This window comes from Anabas testudineus, chromosome 1, assembly GCF_900324465.2.
Source record: "Anabas testudineus chromosome 1, fAnaTes1.2, whole genome shotgun sequence".
Taxonomy (NCBI): Eukaryota; Metazoa; Chordata; class Actinopteri; order Anabantiformes; family Anabantidae; genus Anabas; species Anabas testudineus.
Window position 1 is genome coordinate 24,034,740 of NC_046610.1, and position 17,552 is coordinate 24,052,291.

The window sequence follows — 17,552 nt, forward strand, 5'->3', positions numbered from 1 at the left end:
TGTAACAGCTTGAAAGTCCGAGACTTAGAAATAAAGGCTCTAATGTTCCTTAATATGACTTAAACTAACATGCAGTTGATGGCATTAACACAGAAATACTACTAACTTTATATGGTAGTAATTTAAGGCTACCACTGTCAGTCTCCACCTTTATCCACAGAGATAACAGCAGATGGTTTCCAAAATACTGTGGACAATCTCAAGTCAAGTCAACTTTATTTATATGGCGCTTTTCAAACACAATGGCAATTCAATTCAGTGTGATTTACAGTTTCAAAATAAATTAATCCAAATTGTGTTTTTAGACTCTCAAATTTCAAAACTTCAATGGGAAAATATGGAACAAATATCAGGAACAACAACGGAGGAGGTTATACAGTCCACAGTTTACCTCTATCTAACACCAGCTGCAACACACACAAATGTAAATTATGATCTAATTTGCTTTCTATAATGAAGCATCAACAATATCTTTGTATATCAAATGCAAGAGAAATAAGAACAGACTTACATAAACTGTTTGGTAGAGATTGAGTCAAGGAGCAGGTGGAGGAGCTCAACAGTTTCATTTCCTCATCAACGTTAACAGTTGTTACGGTAGAAAAGTTTTACTTTTTACCTTTTCTTCCTTAACTTTACTTGCTTTTAATGGTACTTGCCGTTATGGCAGAGAAAGCCAACTTACCATAGGAGAAACTGGCTGACATAGGTAATGACAGGCCAGTGATGTAGTGTTCTACGACATAAATAGATAGGAGATAACTCTCACAATATTCCACCTGGGTTTTGGACTTCCAATTTACACTGTACCAGAAAACCCATTTTTAACAAACTGGACATAGTGTTTGAAAGACTTGTTGTCTACTCTTACCAAGGGGATTGAAGCAGAATACCGTTTACTGGATATCAGTAAACAGTATTTTAATCATCACGTCACCTACTCTATGATGATACAAATTTATTGTTATGTGATTATTGGCAACTTGTAACATGTAAAGTTCCTTAATTCCTCCCACATGATTTTAACACAGCCTAATGAAAAATGATCTCAATTGCATTATGGGTAATGTAGGATCCAGTCTTTTTGGAGGTATTTATGACACTATGAAAATTCTATCCCAAATTACTAGTATAAGCTACAATATAGTCATGTCTACTACAATGTGACATATTGTGCACAAAAATAAAAAATGATAAAGTTCAGTATTTTATATTGTTCACTGATCACTCAGTAGTGTATTCTCAAAATTATTATTAATAATAATAATAATAATAATAATAATAATAATAATAATAATACTTTTTATCAGGAATAACATTTCACATCCAGATAGTTACCTGTCAGTTAGTTACCTAACAACGTTTCTCTATAAGATTGACTATAAAGAGAATAGGGAACATGACTGTCCTTATCTACGTAACTGTCTTTGTTTCATAGTCTCTCTCTCCTCTGTTGAAATTGTAGTCTGATCACAATCTGCTGCTTCCTTATGCTGAAGTTTTTACATAACTGTCACATAGAAAGAAATATGTCCTATATATATATGAAATATACTATAAACTAACAAACAAACAAAAAACTACACATTTTCATTTATTCATTGTGGAAAATGACTTTATTTTTGTGAACCTCTATAATTATCAGTTCCGTTGAAGGTGATTCAGAGTCGGATCATGACAGCACAAGTTTGTAGAAGTGTCACAGCTTGGATGATTGGGCTTTCTGAAGATCTTAGAAGACGAATTGATGCCCACCAGGCTGGAAAAGGGTAATCAAAAGGAAATTCTAAACACTAACAGCAAACAAACCTCCATGGTACTTTCTAGGAAATTAGAGGCTCTAACGCCACCAGCAGGAGAACACTAAACAACAACAGTTCATGTTCATTGCAGAGGCAATGCAAGGGGTGAGCCACTACTCTGTAAAAATCACATTACTGCACATCTATAGTTAGATTAGGACCATGTGGCTAAGGCAGAAGGCATAAGGAAAAATGTTCTGTGGAAGAATTAGACCAAAGCAGAACTTTATGGCTTGAATGAGAAGTGATATGTTTGGTGATGACCACACTGCAGTCTAGTAAATAAACTTTATCCCATCTGTGAAACGTGGTGTTGGCTATACTATGATTTGGACCTGCTTTAATGCCTTTCACTCTAGTAACTGGAGGCACGGGTTAACATACTTTTGCCACTTACAAACACATTGGATCATTTCCACAAAACATAATGTTAACAAACGAGGTTATCTTTGTCGTATGTGGTTGAGTCCCCTTCATCTAGTTCTGAGACTTGTGTGAAAATCTTATTTTTCTGTTTTAGATCATATTTATGCAGAAACGTTCGAGCACCACCGTGTATATGAATAATAATCTTAATAATAATAAGCACTTTTTAAGTGTTTTAACTGTAAGAGCAGATGAAACTAAAGCTCTACTGTACGACGCGGCTATAATATCGCGGAACCTGTTTGGATATAATAGGCCTAGTGTCCGTGTAAAGCAGGTGGTTATTTAAAAAATAACATTAAGGCAGCATACTTGGCTTTGTTTCCGTGCGTGTTGTCGCTCGGGGATGATGTGCAGCGGGGATGATGTGCAGCGGGGATGATGTGCAGCGGGGAGCGGCTCATTCACTTCCAGGTGCCGCTCTCTGGGATCCAGTCACAATTCAACACGAACTGCTTTCGACCCGATAAAGGCGCATGCGCACTACGGCTGACCCCTCCGGTTTCTGCGTGCATTGCCACGTTAGTAGCGGTAGACACAAAATAGCAGCTACTCTCCCAACCTTCAGCGAGGTAAAAGCCTGAAATCGAGACCGGTTTCTCCGCTAAACCGTAGCCGACCGTGTCTGCAGCCCTCGTTTCTCCGTCAGGCCCAATACTCGACGGCGACTATGTTGAAGTTTTTGCTCTTGTGCACACTGGCTGTGGCAAGCAGGGCTGAGATCGCCGAGGAAGAAGATGTCCTGGTGCTGAAGAAAAGTAACTTCGACGAGGCTCTCAAAGCTCATCCTAACATCCTGGTTGAATTCTGTAAGTAACAGCTGCTCCTCGTTCAGTCTCTCCAAGTGACGCTAGCTGTCTTCAGCGGGCTCGCCGACTGCGCTGTTAGCTAACATTAGCTGAATTAAGCCCGGGATAATGTTAGCATTAAACTTTGACACCTCTGACAAGTTGCTGCGGTTACCAACGTTAGCTAACTTAACGTTGCTCGCGTCGTCTTCACTTTTGCATCCATGCGTGACTCTTGTTTCACGCATCGTAACATCTGTTGCCGACCACCTTCCCCTTACAGTTGAAACTGTAAAAAATGGAAGCAGCTTTGTTTATCACACTTATTTCCTTCAGTATGACTAGCTAGCACAGAGAGTCCCGTAATGTTAGCTCACTCTTAGAGTTCCCAAGTTGACACAAAGCAGAAAGCCCGAACTCGTTTTGCTGCTAGTTAACTTGACGTTGAGTCACATTAAATCTTCTGTTTAGCCAAAACGTATTATTGCTTATTTTTTTGTAGCCCCTGGCTGCTAAAGAGTGCAAATAGCAGTGTAGCATGTTTCATTCAGAGTATAGTGATAGTGTGTTTGCATTCACGTTATCTTTTCCCGTCGGAATAGCGCAATAATAACACAACCATTCACACCGTAAGTATCTAGAAGTGAAAAGAGTAAATGAAATCTGACCGATTCGGGGTTATTGTGTTTCGATTGCCTGCTGTGGTTTCATACGTTTGAGTTTCAGTTTTTGTTTAGCTCGGGCGCGTCAGTTGTTGTACTTTAGATTCACGTATTGCGTTTTAGTAACTGATTTCTCCTCATTGTAATAAGTTTAATGTCCTAGCACAGATTTCAGTGAGCCACTTCTTCATAGCCTGCAGGCCCATCCCGCTTCACTTTTGTCAGATTGTTGACCTGCTCACAGATTGTGTGACAACTCGCTGGATCAGCCGGAGGCGGCCGTGGGGCAGCTTCTCCAATGGGCTCGGCAGGGGCGGGATGGAGGCTTTGTTTGCCCACGTATTTCTTCGACTGGGCGGGATCTGTGTGTGGATGTGGAGCTAGGTTGACGTGTACTTTTCAAAAGTTCATCTGTGCATTTATATTGACTGAGCTGGAACAAGGAAGTTTTGCAGTTTGTCAAGAAATAAAGGTGATGAAACGTAGCAGTTACATTACACGTCAGTTTATTTGACGTGTCATTCCTGATTAGGAGATTATCAGTGTGCAAGTTGTGTCCAGACTCTTAGATGAGCAGCTGGATGTCAAGGTTTACACAGCAGCCTGAAACCTTTTGATACCACATGAGTATGTGGTGATCGTGCATTTTTCTGGCTGTCTGCTTTAAATTAAGTCAATCTCCCCCTTTGATGTCCAGTTTGGCCAAGTGTGAAGAATACATTTTTTTTTATCATACTATTGGTTCAGTTTTAACAACAATCTAAACATAGTTCAGATTATTTATCAAGAAAAATACAATTGGCTGATTGGAGCTGCAAAGATGCAAAAAATTATTGCTCTTTATTTATTTATAATAAAAAATCATCAACTACAGTTAGACTTTTTGACAAACCGGATACATATAGGACATGACTTGCATAAATTATGATGCAAGCTTAATTCTGCTAAACATAGAAATATAGTCAGAGATAATGTCTTACTATTTATTTCTTAAACATTCTGTTTTCTAACAATGTTGATTATCTTATGTGTAATCAACATTGTTAACACTGTATCCATGTTTAAATTATGACTATTATTTCCAAACTTTGTATGTGCCCTGCAGATGCTCCATGGTGTGGCCACTGCAAGGCCCTGGCTCCAGAGTATGCCAAGGCTGCTGGTATGCTGAAGGCAGAGGGTTCAGCCATCCGCCTGGCTAAAGTGGATGCCACAGAGGAGACAGAACTGGCCCAAGAGTATGGCGTCCGGGGGTACCCCACCATCAAGTTTTTCAAGGGTGGAGAGAAGGAGTCACCCAAAGAGTACTCAGGTAGGATTAATTTATTAATTATTATTCTATAGGATTTATTCATTTATTTTACAGAATTGTTAGCAGTAGATATATTAATAAGAAGTTGGTAGTAGTGGTGGAAAATTAAAACCATTAAAACGCTGAGTATGACTTATTCATTCATTTAGTAATGTCAATGTCTGTTTAAATTAGTTTAGTGTCTTTCTGTGTTGTGTAATTTTTATAACTCTTGTAACCAAAGCATTTTGATGAATGATAGTTTGTTTTTTAGTTTTTTTTCTCACAGAGTAAAGGGAGTAAATGTTATTTCAGAATGTGGTGAAATATTGCATGAATGGCAAAAAGAATCGGGTCACACAACTGTTGGCAAACTTTAATAACTTCAACTGTGACTGTTCTTCCTGGTAATATGATACTGAACAGCAGAGTATCAGCCAATCGGCTTTCAGTAACATGATTGAGACAAAATGTAGGCAGGGCCTCCTCGGCACGTTCCTCTCATGCTGACTCTGAGTCCAGCCCCTAGCTGCGTAGAGACATGAGAGGTATGTGCAGTTCTTCACGTCGTCTCTTTTCTGCGGGCCCAGGCCACGTTCAGTTTAGAAAGGGAGGGGAGAGTCTGCTTTTTTTTTTTTTTTTTTTTGTGGAAATGACTACTCTAACTTCAGCCTCAGAAACACCCCTCTGCTGTCTCCCACACACAGCAAGACCTCAAAGCACTGCAGCAAGACTGCGTGCTGTATCACTTCATCAACATGTTTTTTCAGTGAAATTGCAACTGTGTTACATCAGTCTGAAAGCCAGACCTGTCTTGAAGTCCAATTTAAATGCAACAGTCGCACTCCAAAGAGAGCTAAACATGTTCGTGCAACCACAAAGTTGGCATATATTTAGTAAAAAAAAAAAAAAAAAAAAAAAGGGAACGGTGTTCTGTATGTTACCTGAAACTGCAGAGGTGTCGGAAATGCACAAAACATCTTTTTTGGTTTTTAGTTGTTTTTTTTTTTTTTCTTTTAGACACATTTTCACACCAATAAATTCATGTCTCCCTGCCTCCTCGTCTTCAGTTTGACCACAGTAGAGACAGTGTAAATTTACTTAGACATCTGCTACCCTTGGAGACTATAGTATTAAAGTTGACGACGGCTATATTTCTGGCTACATCTCTATTCCATCTCCTACCCACTGTGACTTTTTTGGCACATTCACATGGAGGGTCCACCACATTAAGTGCCATTCCAAACCACTTACTGTTAAGTGGGTTATAAAGGCCTCAAACAATATGTCTCCATTGCTGACTTATAATCACGTTCCATGATTGCGGTGGCTGTTTTGTGTACAAAATTGAAAACCTCTACGTGCAAGTGTGAGTTTAGCTCCAGCAGGGTAGGAGGGCGGTGAAGGGCTTCAGTCTGTGTGAGTCAAGATGGCTTCACCATGACTAAATGAAGTGTCCTATTGTCCACAGCTAAGAAATTGTGTTCTGTTGTGTTGCAGCTGGCAGGCAGGCAGATGACATCGTCAGCTGGCTGAAGAAGCGCACAGGCCCTGCCGTCGCCACCCTAGCCGGAGTTACAGAGGCCGAGTCTCTGATCGCTGACAATGAGGTGGCCGTCATTGGCTTCTTTAAGGTAAGATTGATCTCCGTCGGCCTGAGCAATAAGAGGTTTGGATTTACACAGGAGTGTTTTTTTGTATAAAGCTGGTTCCTGTTTTTATTGTATACAGTGTACATGTCTGTTACTTTCTTATGTGCATGTATTATTGGATTATTTGCACTGTTCTTCATCCTAAAGAAAGTTTTCCTGTGTGTAGGATGCTGAATCTGATGGTGCCAAGGCCTACGCAAAAGCAGCTGAAGCCATAGATGACATTCCCTTTGGCATAACCTCTGACGATGCTGTTTACTCCAAGTTTGAGATTTCCAAGGACGGTGTTGTCCTCTTCAAGAAGGTGACTACAAGTTCTTAAGCTTTTTTTTTTTTTTTTTTTTTTTTTTCACTGTTTAAAAAGTTCTGTAATTGAATATAGACCATAATGACACAAAATGCATGTATAAAACTGTAGCTACAGGAAATCTCATACATTCCACATTGGATAACACATTATTTTAAGTATTTACGCACTGCCCCTTGTGAAACACACATGTGAAAGTGTTTACACTCAAGCTGCTGAAGACACCCCAGAGTTTTCTTCGACACTCTGGTAATGTGATGCTGTTGACCTCACAGTATCCATTCTCTTGGTTTCTAATCTCGGCCTGTCTGAGATCCCCTAACATTAAAGATGCCTGTTGCATGACCCACCCAGCGAATGATGTCAGCATTTTATACTAATGATGAATAGTGAAGAGCTGTAAAAGGTTATTGTCCATGTTTTAGGTAGCTATGAGCAAAGGATTGTAGATGGCAGGTAAATGCATTTCTGCTACCTTTTAAATAGGTAATGTTTCCGTCTTCCCACATAATTGAAATGTAAATTAGCTGCCTTTTAAACAGTGATCAAGCACAATCATCCCTTACAGAAAAGGTCAGAGATCAGTGCTTTGTTATCAGAGGAACAGTATCTCAGTCAGCGTGTGGATTTGTCAATTTGGGTCAAGGTCCAGAGTGTCGGTCAATAAAAATGAAGCAACTGAGTAATGTCAGGGTGTGTGATGAATTTAACTCCCTAAATACTGAAAAAGTTTGAATGGCATCAGTTTAGACATAGGCCTTTATCTTACAGCAAGCCTGATCTACGTTAAGGTAATAGTTGAGCACAAACCTTAACGTTTCTTTTAAAGTTTGTCTCACGTTGAAATCAGTAAAATGCTTTTAATAGTCTAGGATTCTAGTAAAAAGCTCATTTTGAAGCAGTCGCTTGTTGTGCTTTTGAATTGTATTGCTTTATATTTACAGGTGTTTCTACTGACTCTACTCATTGATATAAATGGATTGGACACCACCAGAATTAAGTTCTCTGAAACAGTTTTGCATAATAGAACATTAAACCTTCATAATTTAGCATTTATTGCAGGATTGTTGTATTTGACAGCATTTGTTTTAGACGGGTGCACATCTTAATTAGTAAGTAAAATTTTAAAATTACCAATAAATTGGTAAAAAATTACCAAATATACACACTTTCTTTGTCATGTAATAACGACCTAAGAAGACATTTTATGGACTGTAGAATGAGGGTTTCAGAAAACTAGAAGTTAAATTGTAAGCCATGCATTGTCACCTTCTGTTCTGCTACCCTGTGCATTCAATTCAATTTATATTTATTTATATAGCACCAAAGCACAACAAAAGTCATCTCAAGCCACCTTACAAACCTTACAAAATATAACTGTATACAGAATTATATAGAAAAGTCAGCGATGCCACTCTTGAGCAGCACTAGTTGACGGAGAGGTAAAACTTGGGAAACTGGTAAAACCTCCTGCAGCTTCCCAGTATCTTTTTAATAACATCTTATAATAATGATAATCCTGTGGAATAGAACCATTTGCTTTAACAGGAAACAAACTTTAAATATCTGTTTGTTTACACTGCATTGCAGTTCTTTCAGTTTTGCATGCTCTTCCCACTGCCATTGTCTGACCTCTGATCCATGTTGGTAACATTACCCTGATAAAAACAACACGGACATGTGGGCTTGCAGTCATTCAAGCCCTTCCAAAGCAGGCTCAGCTCAGTCTTAAACAGCTGGGGTCATTTACTTGTTTATTGCAACAGGGTTTGGAGCTTAGGTTTCATAGCCTCAGCCAGTGGCCACAAAGTGGGCAGCGTGCCACTGTCCAAGTCTTATTTCTCCTATTGTCATCAATTAAGGGCTGTTTGGCACAGCTGTACCACTGCTATACTTACACACCAATAAAAATGGGTTTGGTCCTCTGGCTCTTTCATCGATTGGGGTTTACTCTGGGATTCTAAAGTAGTTTGTCTGGTAAATGAGTCTTTAGTTGATAAGCCTGGTGTCTAAATTTTCCCCATGTCTCTGTTACAGTTTGATGAGGGACGTAATACATTTGATGGAGAACTGACCAAAGAAAAACTCCTGGCTTTTGTCAAGGCCAACCAGCTGCCTCTGGTCATTGAGTTTACAGAGCAGGTAATGACTGTTGGTCTCATTCAAACCCTTCCCAGCACTGTCCATTTCAACATGTTGTGCAAATGCAGATTTGATTTCACATGTCAAACTTGTTTCTGTTTTCTGCAGACTGCCCCTAAAATCTTCGGTGGAGACATCAAGTCCCACATTCTTATGTTTCTGCCCAAAGCTGCTGCAGACTTCCAGGATAAAATGGAACAGTTTAAGAAAGCTGCAGAGGGATTCAAGGGCCGGGTAGGTGAACAACCTGAAGAGTCAGTGTAGTCTGTGAAAATGCACTTGTCTTTAGCTTTCTAGTAGGGTCATAAATTCTTATTTACTTACTTACTAATACCATTCTGTGCATTCTGATACATTACACAAATGTCCTGCTCAGGCAGGATATACTGAGTAACCTGTTGAAACAGAATTTTTTTATTGAACCTTTTTATCTCTCCCTCTCCAGATACTGTTCATTTTCATCGACAGCGACGTGGACGACAACCAGCGCATCCTGGAATTCTTCGGTCTGAAGAAGGAGGAGTGCCCTGCTATCCGTCTCATCACCCTGGAGGATGAAATGACCAAGTACAAGCCAGAGAGCAACTCCATCACAGCTGAGAGCATCACTGAATTCTGCACACGGTTTACTGAAGGGGAAACTCAAGGTGGGAGAAAGAGGAGTGGTTGGTAATGCACATGTGAAGCACATTCATGATGGTGCTTAGAATTTGATGGTTTATTCTGGACTTTTCTGGTCTCTGAACATGTAACATACTGAGGACAAATGTTTTATTTTTGGAAAACCATTCAATCTTATGAATGTCATTGGTTCTGCTGTCTTACAGCCCCACCTCATGAGCCAGGACATCCCTGAAGACTGGGAGAAAACACCTGTTAAAGTTTTGGTTGGCAAGAACTTTGAGGAGGTCGCCTTTGATCCCTCTAAGAACGTCTTTGTGGAATTCTGTAAGCGCATCTTACCATTTATCCCATTTACTGTCTTTTCATTATCAGGAATTAAGGATGGCACCTAGAAGGATTTAAGAAAATCTGAGTCTAGTTGTGGGCAGATCACCTTATAAGTGTCATTCTTGGATAATTAGCAGTCAAACCTAAACAATCAACGTTCTGCTGAGCTAACACCTTTTAGGACTTTTACTATATATTATATTACTGATTGGTTTGATTTGCTAACTCTGGCTCCACTCATCCTTATAGCTCTAGCTATAAGGACTGGGGGAAAAAACACCTATTAATTCTGTATCATATAGAGAATATCTGTTAAATAGGTTTTGCACTGAAGCAGAAAGTGAATTCGATGCACTACTGTGCAACTGCTTCAGGTATCATCAGTGGTAGGCTGAGTCTGAGCACTCGTCCTAAGGTTAACAAAAAGTTCTATCTTTAAAGTGTTGGATAATCAATAAATATTTAGATATACGCATTGGCACTCTTTGTGAGGATCCTCCTGCAAAAAGGTTTTTATTATGGAATTATTATGGTTGAGTTGGCAAATTTGTCCATCTGTTAAAGACATATTTTCATGTAATCAAAGCTGAGTTGCAGAGTCTGAAACTCAAATCCTGCCCCTTCTTACTTTGTTGTGCTAAGCTCTTCTCAAAAACTGGAGCTAATGCTCAAGTGTCACTCACACCTTCTCAGCCTCACTCTGCACTTTACTTTGTTACCAGACACTGACAGTGAAAAGATTCAGTTAAATATAGCTGATGGATTATTTTTATAGTAAGCCACATCCAAACTTGCACCATTCAAGCAGGAATTTTCCATCGCTGGCTGTTAAATAAAGCTTATGGCCAGTCATGCAGAGCAAGGAAGTCCTGTATTCCCTGACAGGTGAGGGGGGTTTTCTAGCCAAATGGGAGCAAGGCCATGAAGCTTAGGCTGCACGTGACATTTTCCCTTCGAGTTTGCTTCCTTTCACCCAAACACTGCTCCGTAATACTGAACTTAATGTTTAAACTGGTGATGATTTGAAACAGCTAAAGCCAAAGTAATGGTTAGTAATGATTCAGCACTAATCTGATTTGCTTATTCGTGTGGTCTTTAGATGCACCTTGGTGTGGACACTGCAAACAGCTGGCTCCCATCTGGGAGAAGCTGGGAGAGAAGTATAAGGACAGCGCTGATACCATTGTGGCAAAGATGGACTCCACAGCCAACGAGATCGAGGCAGTCAAAGTCCACAGCTTCCCCACTCTTAAGTTCTTCCCTGCAGGAGACGAGCGCAAGGTGAGAACCCAGTGACTTTACAACAAGCCCCTTTTCCCACCAGCAATCCAGACCACGATTCATAAATAATAGCTTGAACAACTCAAAGTAACTGTTACCTACTCTCCCACACTTCTAAACCGCATTACAAAAGGTTCCCACCATTGCACCCAGAGAGAGATTGATTCATTGAACAATATTGACTCTCTCATCTTAATGATCTTTCACGATTAGCTCCTGCAACTGTGCCAACTGATGCATAATCTATCCATGTCCCCTCCTGTTGTAATAATTATATTTTCTTATTAGTCACATGTCTTTGCAGTTGTGACTTTGGGATCTTGGTGGTTATGTGGATCTGAAATCACAGGGCCTTTTACGTATGATTGAAGTGTCTTGATTTAGCAGTGTAAACCATGTGCAGAAACTGGAGCCTACTGGCCTTGTAGGTTTCTGCACCATAGTTGAGTCATAGTATACTGCTCTGTGTGTGTGTGTATGCCTGTGCTAGAATGTTTTAGGATTAGCCCATGACCCCACCCCACTAAGAAAGGATGGAGGGCCCTGGTCGTTAAAATTGGATTGAGACACTGAAAATTAAATGGGTTGTCCTTTGATTGTCCTTTTTATGTGCATCATTATTTTTAGCAGACATTTGAAGACAGTGCCAGCTGCTTCTAAATGACTTAGTCAGGTTTTACCCCACCAGGGATATATTTTGTTTTTGCAGTGGACCACACATGATCATATTTGTATTTTATAAGCTTTATAGACATTGATCCGTAATGTTTGATCCACAGGTAATTGACTACAATGGGGAGAGAACGCTAGAAGGCTTCACCAAGTTCCTGGAGAGTGGTGGTAAGGACGGCGGTGCCCCAGCGGGAGACGACGATGACGATGATCTGGATTCAGATGTAAGATCATCTCAACGCTTTATAGGAAGAAGCACATTACAGCATAATCATAGCCTTCTAAGAAAGCTTTCACTACTGTGTAGTCCCTCCATACTTGCTGTACTTGGCTCTGTGTTAACCTACAGTCTTAGTTTTGTTGAATGTAGCTAGACGACTGATTAGCTGCTCAGGTGCCTGAACATTTTCATTTGGAGATGAGTCTCAGGCAGCTTACTAACAAAAAAGAGAATTTCATCAGAACGTGTGTATGTGCTCAGCTTTGCTTTGTGTACTTCCTCAGCACCATACACAATCTAATATAAACATTAATACTGAGGAGTGGGCCATGTGTTAGGAAATGGCTGAAGATCCGTTGAAAGACCGGCTGCAGTGTTAGGATTGTGGAGACTGATGTTTACAAGACATTTTGTGGAAACCCACTTCTACTGTGTCTTTTGCACTAAAGTATAAGTTTTACCATCTTTTTATTTTAAGAGTCGTAATAGAAAACTGAAGACCAGATTCAGGCATGTTCATTTGCCATTCTGATGCATATTGATGCCATCAATTGAGAAGGTGCCCAAAATAGACCCACTCCTGGTGATTTTAGGTTGTAACATTAGAACGAGCCCAGTCTGGCAGGAAAAGCTGCCCCCATATCTTGATCGGAGATGTAGAGGATGCATGACTCTGCTGTATTCTGTGCACATTAGCAGCGATCCTCTTTACTAGCACCCTCCCACTCCACTGTTGCCACCACTTGCCCTTCTCAGAAGTCTAATTGCAGCACAACAGAGTGCCATGCTAATGCTTGTTGCAGCTGCTCTAGCTGTTAACTGGACTTTACCCAGACACACAAGCCCCCAGATAAAAGCTGCACGTGCTGTGCAACAGTGTAAATTACTGTATCTGCCACATCCTCTCAGCTCACCTGTCCTCAGGCTAGACATGAAGGACTAAACAAAGATGTCATCTTTATGCAGAGCTGTGGGTCTACATGGTGTGGATTACACATTGTCTTGAGAGACAAGGGATTTGATTTGTTCAGATGTATTCATTAGCTGTTGTGCTTCTTAATTTTATTAAGACCTCTACATTCCATTTGTTGTAAACTAGACCTGCAAGGTCAGCAGACTGGAGAGATTCTGTATTAATCACTGGGTTTCATCCCTCTGCTTTCCAGGATTTGGATGATGTGGATGGACAGGACGAGGACTCTGATGGCGAGGACGGACACGATGAGTTGTAAAAGCTGGCAGAGGAGCGAAAGGGAGAGAGAGGAGACCCGCCCCAACCCTTCCAACTAGTCACCATCACCACCTTCACTTCCTTGTGAACCTTCCCTGTCCTGTGAACATTAATACTTCCCCTTTAACTGCCTTTTAGTCAGTCAGTCAGCCGGCCTGCTAGCCAGCTCACCAATCAGTGGTGCGGCCTTTCTTGCCAGCCACCTCTCCAACCTCACAACTTCTGGCCAGACTGGTCTTGTCCCACCTGGGGGGACTCTGTGGAACAGCATCGCCTCTATGGGAGACCTCAATGCCTTCTCTACAAAGCTCCATATCAGCTGTTTGCCTTGTAAATTTTAAACCAAATGTATAAGTGGCATTGAGATCCAGTTTTCAAAATGTTTGTTTTCCTGATGAATTTGCTCCCCTTCTCTGTCCAAAAGTCTTGCTGTTGTTCAGTGTGAGTATGAGCTCAATGTGTGTTGTAACCTGTATTTGTAGGTAAGGGAGGGGGTTGCCAATGTTCTTTTCCCTCTGATAGAAATCCAGAGGACCAGAGTATTGTGTGGTGGTTTTTGTAAGGACTGATCTCTCAGGGGACAAAGGGGCCATCATATCGATGTTTTACAATGTCTTCACTAAAATAAACCCCACAGAGCTCATCCTGTGCAGCACAGAGTGCCCCCCATATGTAGCTGAGACCAATAGTTTTCTTTCTTCTGGTGGGGGGAGGTGTTTTCTGTTTTTATAACATTTTTCATTACTTTCATTCCCAAACTATTTCTCGATCCATTCTCCTAATTTCAGCATGGCTACTGACTATTTTCTAAAAGGAACAAAGGTTTTAGGGGGAAATCCTGTTTTATTTAATTGCTTTCACTATGAGGTTTTTGTTTTTGTTTTTTTAATTTAGGACTTGACATTTTTAATGATGTACCATTGTGCCCAGCTGTAACCAGTTGGCCCTGACAGGGCATTTGACCCTTGGACACATTCTCTCTGACCTAGGATGGTTTTTTGGACCAGTTCTGATAGGTCGCACTGCATTCATGCCTAATCAGAGATTCGTTGTGGTTACTAAAGCAGACAGAGATTGGAACAGTTTACTGTTGAAATTGGTTTTGAGAGAAGTGTCTGTTATATCGGAAGGGGGAGGGAACGGTTGCACAGCCCCACTCCTCACCCATACTGTACCACCTGCATACTTTTGGGCTCTACACAACTCCCCTATTGCTGTCTGTGTGTGTGAGAGAGAGTCTGTGAGTGCATTTTGTGTGTGAGAGTGTGCGAGTGTGTGAATGGTGTAAAAAATTGCTGTGATGAGATGAATGAGTACGTCATATTTTCTGGTCGTCCACAAACAGGAGAATGGATTTTGTGTGTGTGCCGCAGTGAGGGGATACTTGAGTAGAGCAAGGTGATGGGTTTGACAGATGTACAGCAGTGGGGGGAACTTAACAAAGCATTCCATCATATCCAAATTGATGTGGAAAACGTGACATGGTGGCCAATAAACAAAATATAAAAATAAGTTTGCCTGTTTTTCTCTGTGCAGTGCAGCTCTACTACACACTAGAGTAGATGTTATTCATTATTGTGTCATAAAGTCCAGCTACGAGTTCCCTGTGGTTTTCAAAACCCACATGACGTCATCCTATTAACAAAGTCACTTGGCCCAGATCTATAAACACAAACTAGACTAGTGTCCTGTACTACAACGATCTTATAATGGTGAGAATCCAGTTTTCATATAGTGTCTGTACAGAGCCAAATGTGAAGCATGCTGAAATACTCACATTTCCATTGCTAACATATTAGCTGATGTCATGTTTACCACTATAAGATCATCTTATTTACCCTGGACAGGAGGTAAAGCTGAGACTGATGGGAGTGAGACCTGTTTTTTTCCTTGAAGTATTTGAATAGTTAAAACCTTTAACCTTGTGGGGAGGCATGTGTCTACCAGTTACTATCAATCCAATAGTTGCAGAGATGTGAACTGTATGTCTAGTAAATAGTTACTAAAAGTTCAAATCTAATTAAAAAGTATAGAAGGACTTGTAGGAATTATCATGTGGTGTCTAACGTCTGTACAAAATGCCACGTCGATTTTCTTAAATGTTGCACTACTGATTTCCCAGAAGTCAGATAGGGAGAGTGATGTAAACCACTCCTGACCATTACCAGTCCTGTGTCAGTGCAGGTAACACATGGCACCTCACCTCTCTGTGCCCCTGCAGTTGGCACTGACACACTCCAGCAGTAAACCACTTTCATCCGGCCTGGTGTTTACTAGAAGCCTTCAGCCACCCTGAGCAACAATTTGTCACCACTATCTTAAGTGGGCTGCATCTGTGTGTGTGTGTGGAGGGGGGTGTGGGGGGGTCAGCAGAGGTAGGTTACTGGCTGTCACCTGAGTGGTGAGTGAGCTGGATCAGGCTTGTGACCGGTCGATGGGAGGACCCTGAGCAGAGGCACAGTCCTCGTCCTGGACACTGGACCTGTGAGGTGTGACGTCTTAAAATAGCCTGACGGAGAGTATAAGGGGACGCACAGGGAGGCATGACCCACTCAGGAGCAGCTCCACGGAGATCAGGAGACACTGGCCAGCCAGAGACGATCACACGCAGCACATTCAACCAATCTTTTTAGTATCTGACAGTGTTTCAGCGAGAACAAAGGGCCTGACCAGACCAGGATGAAGTACTACCCGTGCCCCGTGTCCCAGGCCGTGGGAATCAAGGCTTACACCCAGGACTGTGTGATCCCAGTGAGCTGCAGGAGCTCTGCCTCCATGAAGCCACTTCGCAGCGTGCACTTCCCCAACGACGTGGTTTTCCGGGACTACGTTCAACACGGCGAGCTGGAGAGGATCGGACGCTTCATCCGGACCAAGAGAGTCACCCTGGACACCATCTACCACTCAGGTGAGAACCTCCACACAACCTGATGTGTGGCATGAACATGCACCCGCATGCATTCAGCTTTATTAACCCACAAACACGATCCGTGTGCAGGCATGGCTGCCATCCACGAGGCCGTCCTGTCTGGGAACCTGGAGTGTGTGAAGCTGCTGGTCCAGTACGGAGCAGACATCCAGCAGAGGGACGAGGAGGGCTGGACCCCGCTGCACATGGCCTGCAGCGACGGGTTCCCACACATTGCACGGTGAGCGGTTTCTTTTTGAAACGCATAAAGAACAACAACTAAACTGAGAAGCTGGGGCATCACTAATCTGAGCCGTGTCTCCTGCAGCTACCTGCTCTCGCTGGGTGCTGACCCCGAGCTGGAGAACGACTGCGGGGAGAGGCCGGCTGACCTCATCGACGAGGAGAACAAGGAGCTGCTGGAGCTGTTCGGCCGAGCAGACAACGACTGAAAACACGCACATCGGGGTTTTAAGAAGCCACCAACTCAACGTGAGACCTACTGGCCTGTCGTGCGAGACAGAACAAGGCCACGTCAGTCCAGCATCCGGACCCAGCGAGCTGCCTCCTCTGCGGGAGGTCAGCCGCTGTGGACGTGTGTGTGGCGGCAGGAGGCTGACGGAGCCCCGCCGGCGGCAGCCTGGCTGCTTAGTGGCGGAGGCTCCTCTCAGGTGCGCAGCAGTGCACTGTTCCAGTTTTCTGCAGGAGCCTCGGATGTTTTTTTCTACTGAAGTGATCTGAATCAAGATTTGCTTTGATGTGGCTTCTGATTGTTGCCTCTCAGCTCATTAGCAGCCTGCTGTGCGCTGGCTTTAGAGAAACAGGCTGGAGTTGCAGCAGATCTGCTTACAGTTGATGAAGAGTTAGATCCAGTTCGTGTTTCGTTTTTACTGTTAACGCTTAGACTGTATTCATTTGTATATAATCTTTTATACTATTATTTACAATAAAGTTCATCAGACAGCACCTGTCACTTTGTCTGTTTTCATTTTTTAAAGTGGTTAAGTTCCACTCCTCCTTTCTAATAAATTACTGATTGGATTGAAATGGTACTTCTACTTGTAGTTGAGTATTAATAAGTACTTGACCATTGAGTTTGTGTGCTTCTGTCACCCCTGCCAGTTACCACTACTGCGAAAAATCTGACAATATAAAAGCTGCAAGTGATTTTTTTTACACCCATGTTGTTGCTCTGCCTGCATACACCGCTCTCACCAAC

The 17,552-nt window shown here is 41.9% G+C and overlaps 2 protein-coding genes across 2 annotated transcripts; both read left to right on the plus strand.

The window, feature by feature from the left end:
• The first annotated feature begins 2,734 nt into the window (after positions 1–2,734).
• p4hb (prolyl 4-hydroxylase, beta polypeptide) lies at positions 2,735–14,926 on the plus strand. The gene is given in 12 exon segments (XM_026359980.1): positions 2,735–3,037; positions 4,784–4,990; positions 6,470–6,603; positions 6,788–6,925; positions 8,966–9,070; positions 9,179–9,304; positions 9,516–9,689; positions 9,691–9,717; positions 9,898–10,018; positions 11,121–11,302; positions 12,082–12,198; positions 13,361–14,926. Coding segments are annotated over 12 exon segments (1,536 nt in total). The 5' UTR covers positions 2,735–2,898; the 3' UTR covers positions 13,427–14,926.
• Positions 14,927–15,952: 1,026 nt separating this feature from the next.
• Positions 15,953–17,315, plus strand: ppp1r27b (protein phosphatase 1, regulatory subunit 27b). The gene is made up of 3 exons (XM_026360238.1): positions 15,953–16,333; positions 16,424–16,574; positions 16,662–17,315. Exons 1-3 carry the CDS (start codon positions 16,105–16,107, stop codon positions 16,783–16,785), a joined length of 504 nt encoding a protein of 167 aa, XP_026216023.1. The 5' UTR covers positions 15,953–16,104; the 3' UTR covers positions 16,786–17,315.
• Positions 17,316–17,552: the final 237 nt, after the last annotated feature.

Coding starts and splice junctions, on each gene's coding strand:
- ppp1r27b (XM_026360238.1), top strand. CDS start 16,105: ATGAAGTACTACCCGTGCCCCGTGTCCCAGGCCGTGGGAATCAAGGCT. Junction 16,334..16,423: donor GGACACCATCTACCACTCAG/GTGAGAACCTCC, acceptor ATCCGTGTGCAG/GCATGGCTGCCATCCACGAG. Junction 16,575..16,661: donor GGGTTCCCACACATTGCACG/GTGAGCGGTTTC, acceptor TGTCTCCTGCAG/CTACCTGCTCTCGCTGGGTG.